Source organism: Malaclemys terrapin, chromosome 15 (genome assembly GCF_027887155.1).
Source record: "Malaclemys terrapin pileata isolate rMalTer1 chromosome 15, rMalTer1.hap1, whole genome shotgun sequence".
Classification (NCBI taxonomy): domain Eukaryota; kingdom Metazoa; phylum Chordata; order Testudines; family Emydidae; genus Malaclemys; species Malaclemys terrapin.
In genome coordinates, this window is record NC_071519.1 from 34,869,417 (window position 1) to 34,897,303 (window position 27,887).

A 27,887-nucleotide genomic window follows, 5' to 3' on the forward strand; every position below is an offset into this window, starting at 1 on the left:
GACAGGCTCCCAGGCTGCCGTCCGTCACGGGCGCGTCCTCGGCGGCCCGGTCACCTGACCCCCGCCGGGTCCAGCTCTGGGTGCCAAGATGGCCGCTTACCTGCAGTGGCGCCGCTTCGTGTTCTTTGACAGGGAGCTGGTGAAGGAGCCGCCCGGGCCCGACGGGGGAGGTGCCGGCGCGGGGAAGCCCTTCGCCCTTCCGCCGGGCATCACCGTCTGCGACTCGGGCAGAGGCAGCCTGGTTTTCGGGGATATCCTTGCTCGAGGCTCCCTCGGGGGTCGCCGTCTGGCGCCTCTCCCCCTTGGATGTTAGCGGGGGGAGCGAAGCGGGGGCCCCCACCCCCTTTGAGTGCTAGCGGGTAGGAAAGAGGTTGGGGCGCCTTTCCCCCTCCGTGGGCGCCGGTGCGACGGGATGAGCTTTAGGAATGGCCAAGTCCGGAGTCGGCAGCGCAGTGACAAGATTGCTCCTTATGCCTGGCTGGTGCTGTACTGTTCAAATATTCGTATGTCTGTTTCACGCACAGGCTTGGCCATCGCAATTGGCACCAAATGCTCCCCTGCCAACCTCAGCCCACGAGTCTAGGGCTGGATGAACTGTATAGTCTGAACTAGTCTCTACTTACTGCTAGAGGAGGGAGCTTCTGAGTGGGGCTGAGGCACATTGACGGTGTGGAGTGGAAGAAACTTGCTCTTCCACCACCTGTGCTCTACCTGTTTTGTGGAGAAATGAAATGGGAAGTGTGTGAGTGATATATAATGCAGTCAATTTCAGAATATTTCTCCTTTATAGAACGAGCGTTTTGGGTAGTTAACTGGGATATGGCAAGCATTCCCTGAAACCACAAGGAGTGGTTTTGCTGACCTAATGTGTGTTTTTGGAATCCATCAGGCTTTAGGAAGGGTAGTCCATTCTCTTTGTTGCACGATGCATGTGAAGACACTTGTGAATGCGTTCTGCGTGGCTGAGAATCACTGTTGGTAAAAACTAGAAAGAGTACAATGGGCAAAAATATTTAATCTATGTACTAGAAACAAGGTGACCACCCTCATCTTGAAATACACTATGGGTTCAATACAGTAAGGTTCTGAAAGCCTCCCGTTAAGCGCTTTTCATTGGGAATCAGAAGTGTTTAGTACCTCGCAGCATTGGGCCCTAAACTAATATAGTAGGATGTCTGTTTTTCAGTTGCCTTGTTTTTCAGTTGCCATTTGGCATATAGAAAATGTCTGCCTCTTCCAGCTCCTGGTCACCTGAACGTTAAAATGTTCTCTAAATATTTTGTTGCTCTATTATCACCTCAGTGTCTGGAATAATAGCTAGTATAACTATATTTGGCCAGCTGTAAATAATAAGGGTAGTTTAAGAAGGGTTTGGTTGTGGTATGTGTGGTTTCATTTTTTTTTCTATGAGTACCTTGACTATCATCTACATATGGAAGGTCAGATCTGGTTCTTGCCACGCTCCCTTCAGTTTAGCAGTTTCCAGGCTTACAAGCTGAGGGTGACTCACCTGTACCAGCTGAAGCAGCACAGCATCTTGGCTTCTGTTGGTGAAGATGAAGAAGGCATTAACCCGCTGGTAAGTCAAATGACAAAGAGGACGTGAGCCCAGCTTGTGTTGCTTTTCTGAGGAAGAGGAATATACAGTAACTCTTTTTGCTTAACGTTGTAGTTATGTTCCTGAAAAATGCTATTTTAAGCGAAATTATTTTAAGTGAATCCAATTTTCCCATAAGAATTAATGTAAATGGGGGGGGGGGGGGGTGGTTAGGTTCCAGGGATTGATTTTTTTTTTTACCAGAAAAAATACTATATATATATATACACACACATATACACAGTATAAATTTTAAACAAAAAATTTAATTCTGTACACAGCAATGATGATTGTGAAGCTTGGTTGAGGTGGTGAAGTCAGAGGGTGGAAGAGGGTGGGATAGTTCCCAGGAAATGCCTTACTGCTAAATGATGAACTAGCACTCAGCTGAGCACTCAAGAGGTAACACGTTGTTAATGTAGCCTCACACTCTACAAGGCAGCACGAATGAAGGGAGGGGAGATAGCATGGCAGAGAGAGAGACACAGTGTGTGTCAGAGAGATGCGCATTACCCCTTTAAGTACGCTGACCCCATTCTAAGTACATTTCCTTTTTAAGTAGATCCGCAAGTTAGACAGCAGCTGCTGCCAGCATGCTCCCTCAGTCTTGCGTGTCTCCCCCCTACTCTGTGGAGATGGGGTAAAGGAGCGGGGGGAGGGGGATACCTTTACATTACCACTCCTCTTCTCCCCCCCGCCTTGCACACCAAGCAGGAGGCTCCCTGGAACAGCTCCAAGGCAGAGGGCAGGAGCAGCACATGGCAGTGGTGGGAGGGACAGCTGAACTACCTGGCAATTGATAGCCTGCTGGGCAGCTGCTGGGCAGCTGCCGCACAGGGAACTTAGGGGAGCAGGGAGCTGATGCGGGGGCTGCTGGTCCACCCTGGTTCCAAGCCCCCACCAACTAGCTCCAACGGGCTGCTCTTTCTGCAAGCAGTGGACAAAGCAGGCGGCTGCCAAACAGCGTTATAAGGGAGCATTGCACAATTTTAAACAAGCATGTTCCCTAATTGATCAGCAACGTAACAACGTTAACCGGCATAACTTTAAGTGAGGAGTTACTGTATTGGGATTAGTTTGGGAATGTCTTTGGTGTAAAAACAGTGTGCTAAATTCTAGCCCTCTGGACTTAAAAGGGACCAGGTTTTGGCCCCATATACCTTAAGACCATATCTACTCACATTCTGTCTGTGTTGTTTGCAGGTTAAAGTCTGGAACTTAGAGAAACGAGATGGTGGGAATCCTCTTTGCACAAGGATTTTCCCAGCAATACCGGGTAACAAACCTACAGTTGTGTCCTGCCTAACTGTCCATGAGAATCTTAACTTCATGGCTATCGGTAAGTGAAAAGCAAATTCCTCCTGAAGATGCCGAACAAACTCTGAAGTTAATATGATGGAACGAAAATGGGTTGGTCCTACAGAAGGCAGCGTAGAGTGTTCTGACATTTTCACGTTGTGTGGTTTTCATCCTAAAGAGAATGTACCTGACACTACTTGAGAACATCAGTAATTACTTGCTGAAGTTTGGCAAATCTTGATTTTTACTATAATTTATTTGCAAAGAGTTAATGCTTTATTGAAGTTTAAAATTTAGGTACATACTCCATCTAGCTATATTTAAAATTTTTATTTAAATTAACGGGGCTTAAAAATAATTAAAAAAAAAAAAAAACAAAAAGGACACTCTGGTAATTTAGATTTTGTTCAGGTGGAGGAGAATGAGTTTTGCAATATGGTAGTACCAGGCTATAAAATATATAGGAAAGATAATGAAGGTCACACAGGTCGGGGAGTGGCATTCTATGTTAAAGGAACCATAGTCAAATAAGGTGCCAATCTGAAATGAAACAAACTGTACCATAGATTCTCTATGGATAGAAATTGCAGGCAGGGCTGGATTTATATCTTACGCGCCCCTATGTACAGCATCTTCAATGCCGCCTCCGCCCTCCGCAGCCTACAGCTGACCTTCGTGTTTTTTGTAAAAAATGAATCAAAAACTAATATAAATGATAATTTAAATATTTATTGAATACAGTAACAAAAAATACATGTAATTAAAACAATCACATAGGTAGCAGGTAGATGCAACTGTACTGCACATGTTTCTTCCTTGACTTTTGCTTCGCAAACGTGCTAATGATATCCTTGCAATCCATATATTTTTAAAAGTTCTCCTTCAATAGTTAGAAGGGTCCAGGCTTCTGACCCTCGGGAGCTTTAGACCTGGAAGGGGTGCTGGGGTTTAGGGCTTCAGCCTTGCGGCTCTGTTCCTGGCTTCAGCCCCGGAGGGCAAGGTGCCAGGGCTTGGGGCTTTAGCTACGAGGGGAGCGCTGGTTTCAGCCCCAGCGCTCTCCTGATGGCTAAAGCCCTGAGCCCCAGTGCGCCCCTCCCCTGCTGAAACTGGGAGCGGAGCTGTACAAGTGCTGGCTGAAGCCCCGAGTCCCAGCGCTCCCCCCAGATCTAAAGTCCTGAGCCCTGGTGCTCCCAAGGGTCAGAAGCCCTGATACCCGCACCGCCCTGACACCCCCCCCCCCCCACCTGTGGCTGTAGTCCCAATCCCTCCATCCCCTTGGTGTCTGAAGTCCGTAAGGTCTTGTTCGGAGTTGCGGACATTTCAGAGTTCGGGACAACCTCCATTCCCAAGGTGTCCGTAACTCTGAGGTTCTACTGTATCATTGGGTTGTTAATAAGTTTTAAAATAAGCTTACGCTAACCACTTTTAACCGTGTATGTATTAACTTTTTAACTTTTAACCCACTTTTAACTTTTAGATGAGCCTAGAACGCTGGTGCCCCTAGGCATATGCCTACTGTGCCTAATTGGAAATCTGGCCCTGATTGCATGCTTGACTAAAAAAAAAAGTATAGCAGTAGGCATAGGCTATCAACCACCTGACAAAGATGGTGACAGCGATTCTGAAATGATAAAGTTGCTTAGAGAGGCTCCAGAAGCAGAAAGCGCCGTATAATGATTGGGTAAATGTCACATTGGGGCATGACACTGAGATAAAATTCCGTGACCGCATGAGTGACTGCTTCTTGGAGCAGCTAGTTCTGGGACCCACAAGGGGCAGATGAGCACGAATTGTTGGGGGAAGAGTTAACACGGCTTTTTGTAAAGGAAAGTCATGCCTCACCAACTTATTCGGATTCTTTGGGGGTGTCAACAAGCACCTGGACAAAGGTGATCCAGTGGATATAGTGTACGAGGACTTTCAGGAAGCCTTTGACGAGGTCCATCACCAAAGGCTCTTCATGCAAACTAAATAGTCATGAGATAAGAGAGAAGGTCTTCTCGTGGATCAGTAACTTGTTCAGAGACTTGTTCTAAAAATGTGACTTTTGACCAACTGGTTTCCTTCCATTTTACAATGTTGACTTTTATAGTGCTCATTATGTACATGTGGCGCGCTGTGATTTAAAACAACTGTTACACAAAACTGGTTCCAGTGAGTTAGGCGTCTGTTGTAGCAAAGCAAAACAATAAGGAGCAATGGGAGAAAATAAACCATAAAGAAAGCGTGTGTGTAAGAAACCCAGATTAAACTTTCTCAAACAGTAAGGCTTTGCACTGGGCCAGGAGATGGCCGTGAAGAGGTCCTAGTAGGCTCTACTCAGGAAAGGAGTTCGATACATGGGTCCGTGAAGTAAGAAGACCATGGGACCACCCCAGTATGCATATCTGTCTGGGAAACAACAAGGAGGATCCAGCTGACTGCAGCTGCCTTGGACTTAATACTAGTATATGTTTGGAAAGTGCCATAGACATAAACAGTTTAGTCCTTTTCCTTCAACAGGTTTTGCAGATGGAAGTGTTGTGCTTACAAAAGGTGACATCACACGAGACCGACACAGTAAGACCCAGATCTTGCATGAAGGCAATTACCCGGTCACTGGCCTTGCCTTCCGCCAGTCTGGGAAAATCACCCACCTTTTTGTTGTCACCACGGAGAACATCCAGGTAAGATATTGGCTTGACAAAGCAGTAATGGAGGTCAGACTCTGGCCCACTGCTTGTAACAGCTCCTGGTTATTTATCACCAATCTGCTGTTCGATATAATCTCTGAAAAATCATATTTCATTCACAGTCCTATATGCTGTCAGTGAAGGATTATCCTCGCCTGGAGCTGGACACACATGGTTGCGGTTTACGCTGCTCCACGCTCAGCGACCCCTCCCAGGACCTCCAGTTCATTGTGGCAGGAAACGAATGTGTGTATCTGTACCAGCCAGATGAGCGTGGCCCCTGCTTTGCCTTTGAAGGACAGAAGTTGATCGTTCACTGGTATCGGGGATACCTCATCATTGTTTCCAAGGACCGGAAGAGCTCTCCAAAGTAAGACTCCGGGAAGCAGATGAGTCCATTTTACATGTATTCACTATGCGGTTTTTGTTCTTTGCAGCTCTCCTGGCGCTTTGTTGTGCAAGGCTATTGTGACGCGGAGCCCCATTGCTCTCAGCTGGCAGAGGGCTCACTGGTCTGTGAGAGCAACTGCTAACAGGCCTACCGCTTTCATAGTATTAATTCAGAAAGAGTACCAGATGAGGTTTTTAAATGGTTATGATTATTGTCGTAAATGTTAGTATGGCTGCTATGTAAGGAGTTATGTGTATATCCACTGGAAATATGTTCTGATAGTTTGTATCAAGGTGTTAATCCCCAGCAGAGGTGAAGAACTGATTTCCTGCCAGAACTAAGATAATTATCCGTCTGTCTGTCTGACATGTAAATTGAGTATTGTCTCGTTCACACACCCCAGTCTGAGCTAAATGCAGAGGAAGAATTGAGATTTAACAGGCAGAGAAGAACAGCAGGGGGGTAGGAACCTTCTCCAGGGATGCACTTCAGCAGTTTATTAGACTGTATGTGGGGACAAGGAAATCACCCTGTATTCCTTTGCCTAGGAAGTAATCGGGTGCAATTACATTCATGAAAATAGGATCTCAACCAGGTTTGGTTGAAAACACTGCAAAAAGGCTTTGGGTAAGATAATCTTACTTGGACAGAAGGTCAGACAGTTCATCTTAGTCTCTAGGAATGGTGTTACGATTTTGTTTGATAGGTAACCCTTCCTTCTGTTTCCATTATCCTTGCTCACTATCTCATAAATATTGATCTTTGATGATAAACTTATGATTGTTTTCCCTGTAAGTATAACTCAGTGCTGTAGTATTGTACGAGATGCTGCTCCAGAGTTGAATCATTCAAGATGGTGTGTACACTGTTGCCTTAGGGACAAAACACCTCTTATTACTGTGAGTGTTCCATCATTAGGGAGCTGAACACTACAGGGGAATGCTTCAAAGTGGTTTGGGGACTGGAGTGCACCTGTCGTTAACCTGCAAGGCAAAGTAATGGGGATATAGCCCCCAGAGGAGACGGTTTGGGAGCTAACAGGCTGTGGGTGTCAGGGAGCTGACATCCAGTTAAGCAGCAGCAAGTCTCTCTCCAGCTGGAGGCACAGTGGGAAACAAGGTGACTCTCAGTCCTTGGCACCCCGAGAATCATCCCAGGTGTTGACTGACATTACTGTGGCATGTGATTGGTATTAGAGCCCTGGCAAAGGCTGCTATGAATTCAGCTGAATCTACAGAATCCAGTCATTGCTCCCAGCATGCACCACCATCCAGATCCAGTGGGATCTGTCACCACCCTTTTATAACTCAGATTTGATTTCTCCCATCTAGTATATGGACTAACAACATGCGATATACTCACATGGTTGTTCAAAGGTTTGTATCCCGGCTCTATGTGTGTTAAGGAGACGCTATTTAGAATTTGATTCAGAAATCCAGGGGCACGTGTGTTAATCTCTTTCTCTTTCTTTTGGTATCCAGATCAGAGTTTGCTGGGAGCGACCCACAGAATTCTGACAAGCAAATCTTGAATGTCTATGACCTGTGTAACAAGTTCATTGCGTACAGCTCGGTCTTCGATGACGTGGTGGATGTCTTAGCAGAGTGGGGGTCTCTCTACGTGCTGACTAGAGATGGGAAGATCCATGCGCTTCAGGAGAAGGATACTCAGACCAAACTTGAGGCAAGCCACCTTCTTAATCTGTTTTATGGCTTCAGATTTGTAAAAGTTCCACAGATTAGAGGTTGAGAAGCCAGCACTTTGGACAAGTGAGTTATATGTTGGCAGTACGTCGTTGCCTTGTTGCTCCCAGGATATTGGAGAGACAAGGTGGGTGAGGGGCCAGTAGAAGATGTGACTTCCCTGACCTTGTCTGTAAGTGAGTTATATAGCAGGTGAGCTAACAGCTTCTCTGCACAACCCAAGCATTGCAGACAACTTAGGGCATGGCTACACTTGCAGATGTAGAGTGCTGTGAGTTAAACCAGCCCTCGGAGAGCGCAGTAGGGAAAGCGCTGCAGTGTATCCACACTGTCAGATTCAAGCGCACTGCCGTGGCCACATTGGCAGCTCTTACAACGGCCACAGAGAGCAGTTCATTGTGGTAGCTATCTCAGCATATAAGTGGCTGCAATGTGCTTTTCAAATGCAGGGGTGGGGTGGAGTGTGACAGGGAGTGTGTTGTGTGTATGTGTGGGGGGGAGAGAGAGTGGGTTTTTGGGGAGCTGAGAGCATGTCAGTATGCTGTCTTGTAAGTTCAGACCGCAGCAGACCCCCCTCTCCCTCTCACACAGCATTCCACAGTAATGCTTTGCTTTGTCCTGGAGCAGATAAGCATGCCGGATGTCAGAAAAGGAGCTTTGAAAGGGAATAGCCACATTCATGCAGCAATTCCAAAACAATGACAAGAGTGGCCACTTGACTTAAGGGGATTATGGGACGTATCTGGAGGCCGATCAGAGCGTAATAATGCAACACCTCGTTCACACTGATGCTGGAGCGTTTCAGCCGAGGCGCACCAAGCGTTGTGCTTCTCGTGGAGGTGGATTACCAGGAGCGTTCCAACTGCAGAGTCCAGGCGCTCTAAGTGCGTTGCCAGTGTGGACAGGTTATGAGTTAGGGCGTCCAGGGCTGCTTGAATGCACTCCAACTCGCAAGTGTAGCCATGCCCTTAGTATCTTATGCAAACCTGTATAGGCTTTGGACAGCATTGAATGGAAGGAACAACTAGCCTTGCGGGCACTTCTGATGTTTACCTGGTGAGATGTGTAGCAGGTGAAATATGCCACTCTCTAGAGCAGAGGGGTCAAAAACCTTCTTCCTTGTGTTGGATTTATTTTCAGATGTGGCAGATTATAAGATTTTATGTAAAAAAACAAAACAAAAAACAAACAAAAAAACACGTTTCTAGTCCTTGTGGCTGTGAAGGAAACTTCTCAAATATGAACCAAAAAGAATGCATCAGTTTATAATCTTCCTGAATCTGCAGACAGTCTGAGACACAATAGCTTTGAGAGGTGTGAACTCTCCCATTAATCTCAATGGAGTATTAATTTTTAAGCCTTATTATGACACTTGAATGTAAGCATTAATTATGTAATTGATGAACAGTTAGTGAATGGTATAGGGAAGGAGGTGAGAATGAAACCCAAGGAGGTGGGAATTGCTGCAAAAAAGAAATGCAGAGGGAAGAGAGGAAGAAATACCTGAAGACCGGGTTGAGGGATGGAAACAGAGAAAGGAGGATAAGGCGGGAAGGGTGTAGCTGAAGGGGAGCAGATTACCCTGTTGCATGAGGCTGAATGTGACAATAAGGGACTGAACAAATAATTACTGACAGTTGTGTTATGTAAAAGCCAGATTCTATTACTGACCTCTGTGGTAACCTGCCATTGATCTCAGTGGAAGGTCTGTGCATTGAGGGGAGTGTGTTGTCCTGAACATGTTATTCGACCTGTTGACTGTAATTAAAAATTAAATTTGGCCCTTGCCACAGAATGAATTTGACACCTCCTTCCAGAGATTTAACCTTTCTGCTTTGTGAGGCTTGCAGGGCTGAGGAGAGGCCCATATGTGGTGTAGGGAAAGGAGGTATAGGGACAGAGATGGTTATTGTGGTTAAACGTAAGAGTGGCCATACTAGGTGAGACCAATGGTTCATCCGGTGAATTATTCTGTCTTCTGATGGTGGTAGATGCTTCAGAGGGAATGACAGAACAGTGCAATTACTGAGTGATTCATCCCATCATCCAGTCCCAACTTCTGGCAGTCAGAGGTTTAGGGACATCGAGACATCGGGTGTCCCTGACCAATAGTCATCGATGGACCGATCCTATCCATGAATTGATCTAATTCCTGTTTGAACCCAACTATAGCTTTGTCCCTCAAAACATCCCCTTGCAATGAGTTCCACAGGTTGATCATGCGTGTTGTGATAAAATACTTCCTTATGCTTGTCTTAAACCTACTGCCTATTAAAGGACGCATACTTGTGACCTGATGTGGGGGAGCCTCAAGGAGTCAGGACAGGAGTTGGGAGGTGGATACATGTTAGTCAATATGATGCTTCTTTGCAGTACATGCAATCTGATCTGTCCATTACACATAATATGATCTTACTGATTAAGTCCCCTATATTCTTAGATCTCTGCACTGCAGTTTCCTCTCTCTCGTACCTCATAAAGAGTTCATTCTCCTCATCCACCCCACCTTCAAGGCGCTGCCCGTCTTCTACCTCTTCTGCCTTCATGTCTGTTCTATGGCAGTGAGAAGCCCAAGTCACTCTGGTCTGAGGGGGAAATTACACATTTGTGAGGTGTCTTGGTTTTCTTTGGGATTCAAGGAAGGGAAATTGCCAGACCTCTGCGTAAGAAGAGAGAAGCTCTTGCCCTCATATTGCCATCTTCTCTTCACATTCCACAGATGCTGTTCAAAAAGAACCTGTTTGAAATGGCTATTAACCTGGCCAAGAGTCACCACTTGGACAGCGATGGCTTAGCAGAGATTTTCAGGCAATATGGAGATCATCTATACAACAAAGGGAACCATGATGGAGCCATTCAGCAGTATATACGGTAGGAAGGGGTCATGAAAAGCCAGGGGAATATAATGAAAGTATACAGGAGCTGTTGAGGCCTTGCATTTAGCTAGTCCCTGGGTAACAGACACAAGTCAAACCTAATGTAATGAGTTGTAGTGGTAATAAAGGGTCTGTCAATCAGCCTTACAGGGTTCTAAATTAACAGCATCACCTTGGGAAAGGAACGTGAGCATCACTATGTACAGCTCAATGAAGAACTCTGTTTTTTTACCACAGCAGTATATTGAGTGACAAGGTGTTAGGATGCATAAGGAACAGGATTGAGACTAAACAAAAAATATTACGTCATTATATAAACAGTGGTTTGCCTTCATTTTGAATTCTGTGGGCAGTACTGGTTATCCCACTTCAAAAAGGATATTACAGACTTGCGGGAGTTTACAAAAGGGTAACAGTAGTCAGGTATGGAAAACTTCTCCTGTTAAGAATGAAAAAATTGAGATTGTTACCTTAGAAAGGAGAGAAACAGGAGATGATGTCATATAAGTATATAAAATAGTGAATGCTCCAGAGAAAGTAGATCAGGAACTTCTGTTCTTTCTGTCTAGTAATACGAGAAACAAAAGGACGTTTGGTGAGATTGAAAGGTGACAGGTTCAAAACTTGATAAAAGGAAATACTTTTTCAGATAGTCTAAATGTGCACTATGGAATGTATTGTCATAAGATGTCACTGAGGTCAAGAATTTAGCAAGATTCAAAGAGGGATTGGACATTTATTATGGATATCCAGAGATATAATATGTTTGCAGTGTTGTGGTAGCCGCGTTGGTCCCAGGATATTAGAGAGACAAGGCGAGTGAGAACATAAGAATGGCCCTACTGGGTCAGACCAAAGGTCCATCTAGCCCAGTATCCTGTCTTCTGACAATGGCCAGTGCCAGGTGCCCCTGAGGGAATGAACAGAACAGGTAATCAAGTGATCCATCCCCTGTCGCTCATTCCCAGCTTTTGGCAAACAGAGCCTAGGGACACCATTCCTGCCCATCCTGGCTAATACCCATTGATGGACCTATCTTCCATGAATTATCTGTGAGGTAATATCTTTTATTAGATCCACTCCTGTTGATGAAAGAGACCAGCTTTTGAGCTACACAGAGCTCTTTTTCAGGTTTATGTAACTCGAAAGTTTGTCCTTTTTCACCTTGCACTGGTGTTAAGTGCAAGGGATACAGACTCTTTCCTCCAAAACCCCTCTCCCCCCGCCTCATAGGACATTTTGGGGAGGAGGATTGAGAACTAGGCGATGATGGCAGGCAGCTCTGCACAGACTGCAGAGGGAGTCTAGCATCCAGCAGCCTTTCTAGAAGCTCAACCAGACGCCTCAACATGTCTGATTGCTCCTTCATAATCTGCAGCATCTCATCCTGCATGGTGCGCTCTTGTTCCTTGTATGCTCTCCTGTCCATGGCAGGTTCTCGGAGAGTGAAATCCTCCATTCTCTGTCACAGCTGTCTGTGAGGCGTGCGTTAACTCCTTCAACGTCCTCCCGAGTCTTCTTTTTCCACCTTCTAATCTGAGAGAGTCTCTGTCCCGGTGTGGAAAATACGGCAATGAACAAGATTTCAACTGCAAAGAATTCAAAGCACAAGAGTACCATTGACAGGGCATACATTGTTTCTGGTGCAAGGTTGATTATTTGTATTAAAAAACCACACCCCTTAATACAATTCACTGCACACCACAATGTAATCACAACGGCTAGCTCTTGCAAGAGTCGGTTTGCTGCTCCAGACAAGGTGAGTAAGGCCACGAGGCATGGGCGACAGGTTTTGTGCTGCTGCTTTTGTGAAGACATCATTGGGAGCACAGTTGGACACTTGAGAAATGCCCCCTTTCCCCTAGCAACCTGGATGGTGCTTGAGGACAGGCACCATTGTAAAGCTCCCCAAATAGTTTGTTTTTTTATAAAGGCGGCACTAGGTTTCAGGGGAGGGAGACACACAGGAAGCTGCCCTCCCACCCATCCACTGTAATCCCTTCCAACCACAGCCACGGCACCTTAGGGAAAGCGTGGTTGCGTGACCCAGATTTCACCAAAGGGAGGCGGATTACTTGTTGTATTGTTTGTGGTTCAAGGGCTTGCATAGAAAACTTCCCCCATTTCCCCTAGGAGACCCAATGCATCTCTTGAGGGGAACAGAGGTAGCAAGGGAGCAGATGCTGCAAGTGTCTGGGTACAGACTGGTCCTTATGCTGCAATGCCATGTGCTGCAATGTCAGCAGAGTTAATACTGGAGTGGCGTGGGAAAGTGCCCTACTGTGGTGGGAAAAAATAAGGCAGCCCTTCCCAGAAACCTGCAAAGGATTGCAGAGTACCTCCATGAAAGCTTCATAGAGATCTCCATGGAGGATTTCCAGGCCATCCCTGGCACATAAATAATCTCTGCGTAGCTGGAGTGGCCACCGATACCCACTACACCTCCATTTTTGTTCAGATTAAACAAAAAAATAATAGCACGTAAACCCTACAGTTTGATTGGAAATGTGTAGTCACCAGAGGTGCCTTCCCGGTATCCTGCTCAGCAGTCACCTGTTCCTGCGAAGGAATGGGCTCACTGGTTAAAGACAGTTCTTGGCTGTTGTGGAGAATGGATCCTCTGCTTGCCTGCCTCCCATTCTCCTCCTCCTCTTCATCGTCAACAATGTCCTTGTTGTTGCCCGAGGTGGCCCAGGACTCCTGGGAGGTATCCACACTCCATTTTGGGGTAGTGGTGGGGTCGCCATCAAGAATCATCTGCAGCTCCTCATAAAAACGCATGTTTGTGGGGCGGAACCAGAATGACTGTTCACCTCCCTTGTCTTCTGGTATGCTTGCAGAAGCTCCTTTATTTTCACGCAGCACTGCAGTGTGTCCCTGGTGTAGCCCATCTCCCGCATGCCCCGCGTGATCTTGGCATAGATATCAGCGTTTCTTCTGCTGAATCAGAGCTGTGCCTGCACAGACTCTTCTCCCCACACAGCAATAAGATCCACCCCCCCTTGTGTACTCCATGCTGGAGCTCGTTTGTGGCATTGAGTCTCCGTGATCAGCTGTGCTGGCGAGCTCTCCACGCTGATCAAACGGGAAATGAAACTTCAAACGTTCCTGGGGCTTTAACAGGGGAGGGGCTGTTTCCTATGTATCTGGTTGCCATGCAGTGGAGTTGAAAGCGCTCTCCAGAGCGGTCACAGCAGAACACTGTGGGACACCTCCTGGAGGCCAATTCATTTGAATTACACAACGCAGTGTCTACACTAGCCTCTGTTGACCCGTGGATGTCGAATCAAGTGCTTCACCTCTCGCAGAGGTGGAATAAAGAAGTCGACTTTACAACAACGTAGGTCAGCGGAAGGGACTCAGTATTGTAGAGACATATATTAATAGATTGACATAACATGGTTTCCATTGACCTAAGTTTGTAGTGTAGACCAGGCCTTAGTGATACAATAGTTAATGCGGACAAAAATTGCTTCAAGTAGCCAATCTAATTTTTTGGGATTACGATGAGGTCTTCATGGGGGGACAGATTATCCCAAATCTGCCTACTGTGAGGTTTCTTGTACCTTTCTCTGAAGTATTTGGTGCCAAACATTGCCATAGGCAGGATAATGGACTAGATGAATCACAGATCTGATCCATCTGGTAATTCGTATGTAACACCTGGGGAATGTTTAAAAAAATAAGACTACATTCAGTGAAATATTTAAAAACAAACAAACATCTCATACATTTCTTTATACCAAGGTATATACAACTTTAACAAAACCTGTATTTTTGGGCCTAAAATAACTTGACAAGTGGCCTTTTAAAGTTTCATAAAGTGGGGTATTAGCAAGAGACAGCTCTAAGCAAGAACTACTGTCTGTCTTATTTAGAACCAGTATTTCTGTTTCTGGGATTCTTGGGGTTTATGTAGTGTTGACATAAATTTTACTATAGAGTTGTGATCACAACAGTGTAATAGCAGGATAATAGTGGCTAAGATGTTGAAGTGGGGAGAAGAGCTCTGACTATAGGGCTCAGGAAACCTTGTTTTTAAACCCTTTTTGAGGTGGTCTTAACTCAGTTGTGTGTCAAAACCCCCACACCTTCCCCTTAAAATAAGATGTTAAGTCGTCATGTGTTTCCACCCCAACCTTAATCCGAGGCCTCTGGGGCAGAGTATTAAGTTTTCTGCACTACATGTGAGGATGGATGGTATTATGGTCTGACCAGTCATTATTTCTGAAACATAGCTGGGACCCTAGTGGGTGGGTTCCTGTTGGTGTCCAGAGCTTTATTGCTGTGCTGTCAATTCTCTTATCTCTGGCTTATTGAAAGTAGAGCCCTCATGTCACTTTTCTCTCAAGAACCATTGGGAAGCTAGAGCCATCTTACGTGATCCGGAAGTTCTTAGATGCTCAGCGTATACACAACCTGACTGCGTACTTGCAGACACTCCACCTACAGTCCCTTGCCAACGCAGACCACACCACCCTGCTGCTAAACTGCTACACCAAACTCAAAGACAGCTCCAAACTGGAGGAGTTCATCAAGGTAATGGGGGAAGGTAAAAGTAGTTATGCAAAACCATCAGGTTAGTACAATGATTAGAAAAAGGGCAATAGCAACATGGTAGACTGATTCCAGTAGTAGCTTTGCCCGCATAAGGGCTGCTAGATTAGTCCTTAACATCCTCATGCACTTGTGCACATATCTCTAAACTTCCAGCACCACAGCAGCATTGTTTTGATTTGCCATCTTAAGCTTTGAGCATGGAAGATTTTGTTTTCCTAGTGTGATTAAATCTTAGAAATCTAACTAGAACAATGGCTATCTGCACATGCAATGCTTGTCTTGTATGAGAGGAATTTAACAGTCGCTGTTTGGGTCCTCATGCATGGAAGCTGGTCTGTCTTTGCCAACAGCCTAGAGGACTCTTGCTGATAGGCCAGATGTCTGCAAATCCATATCAGGCCTATCTCTCTCTCCCTCTCCCCCAATAATGCCCCATCATTTCCTCCTTGCAGACCAGTGAGAGTGAGGTCCACTTTGATGTGGAGACAGCAATCAAGGTACTCCGTCAAGCAGGTTACTTTTCACATGCTGTGTACCTGGCAGAGAAGCATGCACACCATGAATGGTTCCTCAAAATCCAGCTGGAGGACATCAAGGTGAGAAGATACTTTTAACTATTTCTGTTTGATCCCTATATGGTGTGAAAGCCTCTCTGTCAGGAGTGCTCCTCCATGAAGCATGGGAGTCTAAGCTGCTCAGGGGACAATTGTGCTAGCAGTATGAACAACTGCTAGCATTGTGCACTAGTCAGACTTACCTCTGAGGCATATAAGTAATAACACAGGGCTTAAATGTGCTCTTACTTCAGGTGCTGCTACTGGGATAGTTGTTTTGTCCTGGATCAGTGCCAGTTGCCCATCTGGCTGCCACCATCTCACCCCACAGATGGCCGCATTTCGTTGGTGGGCAAAGTTATCATTTGGCATACCTTGTTTGTTTGTTTTAAATAAAATACTGCATTGTTTCCCTGCATGTTGGCTATTGTGCAGAGGGCTTTGGCTTTTGTATCTGAATTACAGAGGGTGGTACCATATGACTATCACCAGCTCTCCCTTGCAGAATTACCAGGAGGCCTTGCAGTACATTGGCAAGCTGCCCTTTGACCAGGCAGAAAGTAACATGAAGCGGTATGGCAAAATCCTGATGCACCATGTCCCCAATGAGACCACGGAACTGCTGAAGATCCTATGCACGGACTACCGGCCAACAGGAGATCGTGAAGGCTCTGGGATGCTGGAGGGGAAAAAGGTAAGATCTGGGTAACTGAACCAGCGTGCCCTTGAGAGGTTGAGTGAGGAGATGTAGCTAATTTGATGATTTCATAGCTGACAAATATGACTAGAAAGTGTTGGAGCAAAGGGACGTTTCTCGTGGAGACGTGGGGTCACAGATGTCATAAGAAACCTAGTGCTTTGTTCCATTGCTATTGAAGACTTAACAGACCAGGGGGTCACCTTATGGTATTGGGTAGGTCTGAAGACTCATGCATTGCATTGGAAAAATACTGACACTTTTGGATCATGGGAGAGGTGGCATCTTTACTACCGCTACCTGTATAATTGCTTCTTAAGTGAACAAGAAGCTGGAGACCTCGGGTCTGGTCCCAGACTGATCTCTCCTCTCCTTTCCTCTGGGTAAACAGAGGCAATGGTGAAGTGACCTGTCCAAGGCTGTACAATCCATGGCAGAGCTGTGACTAGAACAGGAGCAGTAGCTCCCAAGGCTCTGCTTTAAGCACTAGGCAACTTCTCTTCACTAGTTCCTCCCCCTCTCTTCCCAAACCTCTGCACTGGAACATATGAGCAGAGCCCAGCCTCCCATCACCACCCTAAGGGGAGTTGATGATGTGTTGGCAGAGGCTTTGGAGCAGGGAAATTGGATTGCTTGGACCGGTAGGTCCCACCAGCACCCTCTAGTTCCCCACCACTGCATCCTAGTCAATGGGACACAAGGGTCCATGTGGCTTCTGTTCCCTAGAAACGTTGGGAGGGCCTTGTCAAGCCTGACCTTAAAAACCTCTAAGGAAAGAGATTCCACCACCTCCGTAGGTAACCCATTCAAGTGCTTCACCACACTCCTAGTGAAAAAGTTTTTCCTAATATCCAACTAAACCTCCCCCACTGCAACTTGAGACCGTTACTCCTTGTTCTGTCATCTGGTACCACTGAGAACAGTCTAGATCCATCCTCTTTGGAACCCCCTTCAGGTAGTTGAAAGCAGCTATCAAATCCCCCCTCATTCTTCTTTTCTGTAGACTAAACAATCCCAGTTCTCTCGGCCTCTCCTCATAAGTCATGTGCTCCAGCCCCCTAATCATTTTCGTTGCCCTCTGCTGGACTCTTTCCAATTTTTCCACATCCTTCTTGTAGTGTGGGGCCCAAAACTGGACACAGTACTCCAGATGAGGCCTCACCAATGCCGAATAGAGGGGAATGATCACGTCCCTCGATCTGCTGGCCATGCCCCTACTTATACGGCCCAAAATGCCATTAGCCTTCTTGGCAACAAGGGCGCACTGTCGACTCGTATCCAGCTTCTCATCCACTGTGACCCCTAAGTCCTTTTCTGCAGAACTGCTTCCTGGCCATTTGGACCCTAGTCTGTAGCAGTGCATTGGATGCTTCCATCCTAAGTGCAGGACTCTGCACTTGTCCTTGTTGAACCTCATCTGATTTTTTTGGGCCCAATCCTCTAATTTGTCTAGGTCCTTCTGTATCCTATCCCTACCCTCCAGCGTATCTACCACTCCTCCCAGTTTAGTGTCATCCGCAAACTTGCTGAGGGTGCAGTCCACGCCATCCTCCAGATCATTAATGAAGATATTGAACAAAACCGGCCCCAGGACTGACCCTTGGGGCACTCCGCTTGATACCGGCTGCCAACTAGATATGGAGCTGTTGATCACTACCTGTTGAGCCCGACGATCTAGCCAGCTTTCTATCCACCTTATAGTCCATTCATCCAGCCCATAATTCTTAACTTGCCGGCAAGAATACTGTGGGAGACTGTATCAAAAGCTTTGCTAAAGTCAAGGAATAACCCTTCCACTGCTTTCCCCTCATCGACAGAGCCAGTTATCTCGTCATAGAAGGCAATTAGGTTAGTCAGGCATGACTTTCCCTTGGTGAATCTATGCTGACTGTTCCTGATCACTTTCCTCTCCTCTAAGTGCTTCAGAATTGATTCCTTGAGGACCTGCTCCATGATTTTTCCAGGGACTGAGGTGAGGTTGACTGGCTTGTAGTTCCCCGGATCCTCCTCCTTCCCTTTTTTAAAGATGGGCACTACATTAGCCTTTTTCCAGTCATCCGGGACCTCCCCCGATCGCCATGAGTTTTCAAAGATAATGGCCAATGGCTCTGCAATCGCATCTGCCAACTCCTTTAGCACTCTTGGATGCAGCGCATCCGGCCCCATGAACTTGTGCTCGTCCAGCTTTTCTAAATAGTCCTGAACCACTTCTTTCTCCACGGAGGGCTGGTTACCTCTTCCCCATGCTGTGCTGCCCAGTGCAGTAGTCTGGGAGCTGACCTTGTTTGTGAAGACCGAAGCAAAAGAAGCATTGAGTACATTAGCTTTTTCCACATCCTCTGTCACTAGGTTGCCTCCCGCATTCAGTAAGGGGCCCACGCTTTCCTTGACTTTCTTCTTGTTGCTAACATACCTGAAGAAACCCTTCTTGTTACTCTTAACATCTCTTGCTAGCTGCAACTCCAAGTATGATTTGGCCTTCCTGATTTCACTCCTGCATGCCTGAGCAATATTTTTATACTCCTGCCTGGTCATTTATCCAATCTTCCACTTCTTGTAAGCTTCTTTTTTGTGTTTAAGATCAGCAAGGATTTCACTGTTAAGCCAAGCTGGTCGCCTGCCATATTATTCTATTATACTATTCTTTCTACACATTGGGATGGTTTGTTCCTGCAACCTCAATAAGGATTCTTTAAAATACAGCCAGCTCTCCTGGACTCTTTTTCCCCCTCATGTTGTTCTCCCAGGGGATCCTGCCCATCAATTCCCTGAGGGAGTCAGTCTGCTTTTCTGAAGTCCAGGGTCCGTATTGTGCTGCTCTCGTTTCTTCCTTGTGTCAGGATCCTGAACTCGACCATCTCATGGTCACTGCCTCCCAGATTGCTGTCCACTTTTGCTTCCCCTACTAATTCTCCCCTGTTTGTGAGCAGCAGGTCAAGAAAAGCTCTGCCCCTAGTTGGTTCCTCCAGCACTTGTACCAGGAAATTGTCCCCTACACTTTCCAAAAACTTCCTGGTTGTCCATGCACTGCTGTATTGCTCTCCCAGCATAGCATAGCAGCCATTATCCATAGGCTGGCTGAAGTGTCCACAGGTGAGGACAAGCCTTTTCCATGGCTATTGTCTTTGTTGATGGGCCATTAGCACTGTCTAGCTTCTTCATTGTCGTACCCGAAAGGCTAGCAGTTGGTGTTTCCAGCCTCACATCGTACTTTAGTAACTCTCACATAGCAAGATTTCATAACTTCACATATGATGATAGCACATACAATCCAACAAGATATTAATGTTTAGCAGATCAAGACTTTTAAAATACCTCACAAGGCATACTTTGTACAAATCATATAATAATTACATCACCATGAGGAAATATGGGGTGCTGAGTGCTACAGAGAGACGTGTACTTGGGATTGGACAGTGTATCTGACTTTCTTTCTGGCTTGTGTTAAAGGCTAATTCTGAGGAGTTCATTCCAGTCTTTGCAAACAACTCCCGGGAGCTGAAGGCTTTTCTGGAGCACATGACAGAGGTGCAGTCTGACTCTCCCCAGGGCGTCTATGACACGCTGCTGGAACTTCGACTCCAGAACTGGGCACATGAACAGGATCTGCAGGTTTGAGCTCCTTTCACCCTGTAGCTAGAGAAGGGGCTTTGGTGGGCCCACCATTTCTATTTGCATCATTTTTCAACCTCTAAGCCAGGGGTAGGCAACCTATAGCACGTGAGCTGATTTTCAGTGGCACTCGCACTACCTGGGTCCTGGCCACCAGTCCAGGGGGCTCTGTATTTTAATTTTAAATGAAGCTTCTTAAACGTTTTAAAAACCTTATTTACTTTTGTCACGGAGTATTGGGGAACTCAGGGCCCTGCACCCCCGGCTTCCTGCGATTCACCATGACTCTCAGCCAGCCAGTAAAGCAGAAGGTTTATTTGGATGACAGGAATACAGTCCAAGACAGGTCTTGCAGGCACAGACAACAGGGACCCCCTCAGTTAGGTCCATCTTGGGGTCCCCGGGCATCCCAGCCCAGCCCCCCTTGGGAGGTCAGAGCCATCTCTGCCTCCCAGCCCTCTCTCCCTGCCTGCTTCCAGCACACTCCCTTCAGCGACCCCTCCCACAGCCTTTGTTCAGTTTCCCGGGCTAAGGAGTCGCCTCGCCTTCAACCCCTTCCTGGGTTCTCATGTTACACACTCAGGTATGCGCCCTCGGGCGCCCTCGGGCAGATCCCATCCTCCAATGCAGACTATCCCAGCACACTCCCCTGTCAGCATTCACAGACCACAGTGAGAACAGGCCCAGTTCGTCACAACTTTACATACAACAACAGTTTAGTTACACATTATAGATTTATAGAAAGAGACCTTCTAAAAACATTAAAATGTATGACTGGCAGGCGAAACCTTAAATCAGAGTGAATAAATGAAGACTCGGCACACCACTTCTGAAAGGTTGCCAAACCCTGCTCTAAGCTCTGCTCGTATGTGGTGTTAATACAGGGTGACCCAAGCATGCTGTGCTGGACAGATGAATGGACAAACCAGCACAGTCCATCTATTACATTCTATTAGGTTAGGCTGGACGCAGTGCCTAAGGGTCTCATTGATTGTGGGTGCTGGAGAATTATGACCCCTTGGGAGAGTGCCTTGTCTCACTCACCTGCACCCTTTCTATTCTGAAAACTGGCTCCCAGCAACCACCTTGATCACTGAGTATTTTTTTGCTAATCAAGGCCAAGGAGAATTCCTCTTATTTTTTTAATAGGGAAAGGGGAAGAACAGAGCAAACTCCTCCTCCTCCTCCTCTTCCCCCCCCCTGCTCCTCAGCCCCCTGGAGAGCTGCAGGGTAGGTGTCTGGTCCTTGGGGTGTCCCAAATTGAGGTGTCAGTAGAGGCGGTTTTGGAACAAATTGATAACCAGTAATAAGTCTCCAAGACCTGATGGTATTCACCCAAGAGTCCTCAAGGAACCCAAATGTGAAATTGTAGGACTACTAACTGTAGTCTGTAACCTATCATTTAAATCAGCTTCTGTACCAAATGACTGGAGGATAGCTAATGTGACACCAATTTTTAAAAAGGGCTCCAGAGGTGACCCTGGCAACTACAGGCCAGTAAGCCTTACTTCAGTACTGGGCAAATTGGTTGAAACTATCATAAAGAACAAAATTGTCAGACACACAAATGAACATGATTGAATGACACACAAATGAACATAATTTGTTGGGAAATAGTCAACATGGTTTTTGTAAAGGGAAATCATGCCTCACAAATCTACTAGAATTCTTTGAGGGGGTCAACAAGATTGGGGACAAAGGAGATCCAGTGGATATAATGTATTTAGGTTTTCAGAAAGCCTTTGACAAAGTCCCTCACCAAAGGCTCTTAAGCAAAGTAAGCAGTCATGGGATAAGAGGGAAGGTTCTTTCATGGATTGGTAACTGGTTAAAAAGTAGGAAACAAAGGGTAGGAATAAATGGTCCGTTTTCAGAATGGAGAGAGGTAAATAGTGGTGTCCCCCAGGGAGCTGTACTGGGCCCAGTCCTATTTAACATATTCATAAACGATCTGGAAAAAGGGGTAAACAGTGAGGTGGCAAAATTTGCAGATGATACAAAACTACTCAAGATATTTAAGTCCCAGGCAGGCTGCGAAGAGCTACAAAAGGATCTCACAAACTGGGTGACTGGGGAACAAAATGGCAGATGAAATTTAATGTTGATAAATGCAAAGTAATGCACATTGGAAAACATAATCCTAAATATACATATACAATGATGAGGTCTAAATTAGCTGTTACCACTCAAGAAAGAGATCTTGGAGTCATTGTGGATAGTTCTCTGAAATCATCCACTCAATGTGCAGAGGCAGTCAAAACAGTTAACAGAATGTTGGGAATCATCATCAAGAAAGGGATAGATAATAAGACAGAAAATATCATATTGCCTTTATATAAATCCATGGTATGCCCACACCTTGAATACTGCATGCAGATGTGGTTGCCCCATCTCAAAAAAGATGTATTGGAATTGGGAAAGGTTCAGAAAAGGGCAACAAAAATGATTAGGGGTATAAAACGGCTTCCGTATGAGGAGAGATTAATAAGACTGGGACTTTTCAGCTTGGAAAAGAGGCAACTAAGGGGGGATATGATAGAGGTCTAGAAAATCATGACTGATGTAGAGAAAGTAAATAAGGAAGTGTTATTTACTCCTTCTCATAATACAAGAACAAGGGGCTACCAAATGAAATTAATAGGTAGCAGGTTTAAAACAAACACAAGAAAGTATTTTTTCACGCATCGCACTGTCAGCCTCTGGAACTCCTTGCCAGAGGGTGTTGTGAAGGCCAATACTATAACAGGGTTCAAAAGGGAGCTAGATAGATTCATGGAAGATAGGTCCATCAGTGGCTATTAGCCAGGATGGGCAGGAATGGTGTCCCTAGCCTCTGTTTGCCAGAAGCTGGGATTGGGAGACAGGGCATGGATCACTTGATGATAACCTGTTCTGTTCATTCCCTTTGGGGCACCTGCCATTGGCCACTGTCAGAGGACAGGATACTGGGCTTGTCGGACCTTTGGTCTGACACGGTATGGCCGTTCTTATTATTTGCCAAGCTCCTGGAGCTTAACGCTCTGTTTGGTTCTCTCTCCTTTGCAGATCAAAGAGAAGCTGCACAGTGAAGCCATCACCCTGCTGAAGAGTGGAAGGTTCAGAACGGTTTTCCATAAGGCTTTGGTCCTATGTCAGATGCACAATTTCAAGGATGGTGTCCTCTACCTTTATGAACAGGGCAAACTGTGAGTGCAGCTTCCCTTCCAGGGACTGAGCCTTATTGGTTTAGGGACTGGACCACAACCCTTTATGTACTACAAGAGGAAGGTAAGGGTGAGGGTCCTCTGAAAGTCTCAAAGCAGGGATCTAGGTCAGTTGCCAAGCTGAAAAATTAACCTGTGTCTCTGCTGCTATTTTTGCAGAGTGGTGGTGTAATATAATGTAGGAGGGTCTGGCTGAACTGGGTCTTTGCAGTAGTGTTGGGGAATTATGAGGCTGGGGTCCCTGCAGCAGTGAGTAGGGGAGAGGTGGGCTGACCAACTGACCTGCCGCCCCCCCCTCCACTCCCCCGGCTCCCCTTTTTTCAGTTTCCAACAGATCATGCATTATCACATGCAGAATGAGCAGTACAGGAAGGTGATTGAGGTGTGCGAGTTGTATGGAGACCAAGAGACCTGTCTCTGGGAACAGGCCCTCAGCTATTTTGCCCGGAAAGAAGAGGACTGCAAGGAATACATCACAGCAGTACTGAAGCATATTGAAAACAAGAACCTCATGCCTCCACTGCTCGGTAATGACAAGACGTACAGGAAATAGGGCTAGAATGAGCTCTCTCTGGACAGAGAATTTGGAGGAATGCAATAGTCAATGCAGCTTGAGATGTAGCTAGTCCAATAGCAGCCTCCACTGTAGGGAAGGCACATACCAGTGATCCCTGATTGAGGGGAGGGCTTATGAATTCTAAGCAAGCCTCACAACCTGCCTGTGACTAAGTATCCCCATTCAGTCTCTGTGCCTTGGTTTCCCCTTTGGTGAAGTGACTTGCCCAAGACAGACCATGAACTGGTGACAAAACTGGAATAGAATCCAGGTTTCTTGACTCCCAGTGCCCGGCTCTAAACACCTTCCTGTCGTCTATTTCTGGAATCCCCTAAGCACATTGGTCACTAGAACCCACAGTTTCCCTGTCTAATTCCGTCTAAAGTTTAGAGTTTTAGTCAAGAGTTTTGTAATTCAGTAAAACCCTGAGCCCTTCGGTCTTTGGATGGCATTTCAGAGAAGACCAGTCCAGCTAAGACCAGCATAGCGGTTCCAGCTCTTGGTTTGTTTCTGTATTAATGTGCCGGTTCTTCTCAGTTGTGCAGACTCTGGCGCATAACTCCACGGCCACGCTGTCGGTGATTAAGGATTATCTTGTCAACAAGCTGCAGAAGCAGAGCCGCCAGATTGAACAGGATGAGCAGAGGATTCAGAAATATCGTGAAGAGACCACAAGGATCCGCCAGGAGATTGAAGAGCTCAAAAACAGGTGCCGGAGACTCTCACTCTCTCCCTGGCTATATAGAAATCTAGTTTGAGCATCCTATAGTGTGCATCCCCAAGGTCTCCTCCTGTTCTGTTGCTGGTGGTTGAGTGAGCTTGATATGGTTTTGGAGACCTAGAGGGAAAATCCTGCCTTCTGCAGCTGCTCAGGTGCACTGACTCTGGGGTGTCTTACCTTGGGTAGTCCTATTTCTTAATTTTCTTAAGGAAAATCGTTTTCTCTCTCTCTCTCTCCCCACCCCCAAATTCTCAGTCCCAAGATCTTCCAGAAGACAAAGTGCAGCATCTGTACAAGTGCCCTGGAGCTGCCTTCAGTCCATTTCCTGTGTGGTCATTCCTTTCACCAGCACTGCTTTGAGAGCTACTCAGAGAGCGATTCAGAATGCCCCACCTGCCTGCCAGAGAACCGAAAGGTCACAGATATGATCCGAGCCCAAGAACAGAAGAGAGATCTGCATGATCAGTTTCAGCATCAGGTAGGGGTATCACCATCACTGCCCTTTCCCCTTATACCTGCTGGGTTTACATCTCTGCTGTCCAGGGGCAGCAGGTTTGTAGAAATTTTGGTGGTGCCTAGAATGCCCAGAGCCCGCTCCCTCAAACTCCGCCCCCTAACTGCCTAAGGCTCTAGGAGGGAGTTTGGGTGAGGGGAGGAGGTCTGGGGTGCAGGCCCTGGGCTGGGACATGGGATTAGTCCTGCTTTGAGCAGGGGATTGGACTAGATGACCTCCTGAGGTCCCTTCCAACCCTGAGATTCTATCATCTATGATTAGGGTACAGGCCCTTGGAGGGAGTTTGAGTGCAGAAGGAGTGAGAGGTTTGGGTGGGGGAGGGGGTCTGGAATGCGGGGTGCAGGCTCTGGGAGGGAGTTTGGGGACGGGAAGGGGTGCAGGCTCTGGAACAGAGTTTGGGAGTAGGCTCTGGGAGGGAGTAGAGGGCTGGGGTGCAGGTTCTGGGAGTTTGGGGGCAGGAGGGTGTGTGTGGGAAGGGGGTGAGGGATGCAGGCTCTGGGTTGGAGTTTGGGTGCAGGCTCTGGGAGGGAGTTTGGGGGCAGAAGGGGGGGGTGTGGGAAAGGGGTGAGGGTGCAGGATCTAAGAGGGGGTGAGGGGGTGCAGCACTTACCTGGGACTCCTAGGCAGGGCGGGGGACCTCCGCACGCAGCTTCCCCCAGGCACTGTCCCCGCAGCTTCCTATTGGCCACAGGGATGCTTGGGGCGGGAGCAGCGTGCGTAGTCACAAACCCACTCCGCCAAGGGGCCGCAGGGAGGGGCCGGCAGCCACGTGGAGCGAGCAGGCAGGAAGCCACTCAGCTCTGCTGCGCTGCCAGTGGTGGGTGGGGGCCCTGGGACGTTTTAAATCGCCCGGGGGATGCGTGGGGGGAAGCGCCCAGGGGTGGAAGGCTGGGCCAAGGGAGAGACCCGGCCTCAAACAGTGCTGGAGATGGGCTCTGGGCCAGGAATATTCCTGGTGCCCAAGCACCACAGGCCCATAGAACTCGCCGCCCATGCTGCTGTGAACAGTATGCGTTAATATACACAGGAGTTCAGGCTCCTGTGCTGTTTGTGAGACTTGTTGAGAATAGGAAAGGATGAAGCTACTTTGCAAACAGGTCCTTATTGAACCTGAATTGTGGAGCATTGGTAGCTGAATGACTTGTCTCTGAGGTGCCTTTCATACCAAAGGATTCTTTTGTGCTTTACGAATGGAGGTATCTAGAAGTAATTTCCCTTCAGCTGTCGCTGAAAGGCATCCACCTGTAGGATGGAACATGACAGCTGCGCAATAGCATACAATAACACTGCACAACAGTTTGACCTGAAATTACAGTGAAATTGAGGGAGGTAGAAAATAGTTGGTCAAGTTGGCCGAGGCAGGTTTAAGACTATAAAGGTAGAGTCTCTCCTATCAGACCTTTTCTAAGCAAGGATTTAAAAGGTTAGAATTTGTAGCTAATGTATTCCAACAAACATCTGAAAAATCTAATGTAGACAAGGCAGTGTGTACTTTAACATATGCTAAGTTGGTGGTGTTCAAAAGCATAGCGTCATAGGGTTCAATTTGATTTGACAGCACACGATTTAAATGGAGATTAACTGAATATTTAGGTGAACATGTGGATAATCAGGAAGGCTTGAATATCCTAGCTGCAGAAAACCTTTCTTGAGGTGTGTATTAGTATAAGAGCTTCCACCAAGAGTGACAATGCTCCTTTGCTTATGTGACACAAATGCTGCAAAATGAAGTGACTAAATATAGTTGAGATTGCAGCAGATGGCGCATGAGTGCTTTTGGAGCAGGACCCAACCCTCTTTTAACGAAGCTTCTTTTTGTCTTTGACAGCTCAAGTGCTCTAATGATGGCTTCTCAGTTGTTGCTGATTACTTTGGTCGTGGGGTTTTCAACAAGCTCACTCTCATCACGGATCTGCCCCCAGGTAAATCAGCCACAACTATTGACGCTGGCCTGCAGAGGGAACTCCTCATACACACAAAACGCAGCACCTAGAGCCATGCCTTCCCTGGGACGCCTCCCTTGTGGATCTTGTACTATACTTATCTTGAAGACTCTGTAAATTAGTTGCTTCTTGATTTCTTTCAACCCCGCCAATGAACTCGGATGGAACTTGACTGGAGAGGATGTGAGCTCAAGTGGCTATAAAACTACCATGTTGTTGGGATATATATGATGCAAAGAACGGTGCACTTTCTGGGAGAGTTTGAGTACAGGTCATGGTGCATAGCACCCCTCTGACAGCTTCACAGTGCCTTAAGCCCTGGGCACACCAACCTGTCTGCAACGCTACAGGGCAATCTCTGGTGTCACATTTGCACAGCACAAAGCCTTTTGCAGCAGGTTTCTGCTGGGCAGTAACTGATTGTCCTGTGGGCTGGGTCAGCCAGTGCTGCAGCTAATTACCACTATACTAGCTTGACAGAACAGAAGGCTACGAAAAATAATTGGGTTTCTTGTCCAATGGTCGAGTGTTGTGTGGTATGCTTGTCTTGGGTTTTTTGTTGATTTGTTTTTTAATTTAGTTGCTTGTAGGCCAGAGATCAAGTTTGGTTATCACTGATGGAAAATAAGAATTTGGGGCCAGATGGTCTTTTAGGGGTGTAATTGCTTCATTTGGTTGCTCTGAGATGATTTTATGTAATGAAGAATGTCCTAATAGGCATGTAGATAGAAATTCAATTCAAATGTGAGTTCAGAATTTCTCCTGGCAGCTGCTCGACCCATGTTTCACCTGTATTAAAAGTGACCTCACACAAATTCAGTTGTGCTGTAACTGTCTTTCCATTTAAAGGTTAGAATTGCTTACTGTAAGACATTTCTTATGTACATACTTTGAATTTATGCATGTTTTGTAGCTCAGAGAAATGTGAACATAGGCTTTTTCTTAATGTGAACTGACTGTGATGATTTAGGGATATAATCTGCCCTGGA

At 46.5% G+C, this 27,887-nt stretch overlaps 1 protein-coding gene across 1 annotated transcript; it reads left to right on the forward strand.

Moving 5' to 3' along the window:
* The first annotated feature begins 43 nt into the window (after positions 1 to 43).
* On the forward strand, positions 44 to 27,713 carry VPS11 (VPS11 core subunit of CORVET and HOPS complexes). Its single transcript, XM_054005349.1, has 16 exons — positions 44 to 251; positions 1,431 to 1,579; positions 2,801 to 2,936; positions 5,399 to 5,562; positions 5,691 to 5,938; positions 7,441 to 7,642; positions 10,382 to 10,533; positions 14,891 to 15,077; positions 15,551 to 15,694; positions 16,158 to 16,346; positions 19,800 to 19,961; positions 23,007 to 23,146; positions 23,489 to 23,691; positions 24,258 to 24,429; positions 24,697 to 24,919; positions 26,784 to 27,713. Exons 1-16 carry the CDS (start codon positions 89 to 91, stop codon positions 26,946 to 26,948), a joined length of 2,799 nt encoding a protein of 932 aa, XP_053861324.1. The 5' UTR covers positions 44 to 88; the 3' UTR covers positions 26,949 to 27,713.
* The last annotated feature ends 174 nt before the right edge of the window (positions 27,714 to 27,887 follow it).

Bases quoted from the DNA above. Each gene is read 5' to 3' on its own strand.
- VPS11 (XM_054005349.1), top strand. From the start codon at position 89: ATGGCCGCTTACCTGCAGTGGCGCCGCTTCGTGTTCTTTGACAGGGAG. The intron at 252-1,430 runs ATATCCTTGCTC...ACTATCATCTAC, and splicing joins AGGCAGCCTGGTTTTCGGGG to ATATGGAAGGTCAGATCTGG. The intron at 2,937-5,398 runs GTAAGTGAAAAG...TTCCTTCAACAG, and splicing joins TCTTAACTTCATGGCTATCG to GTTTTGCAGATGGAAGTGTT.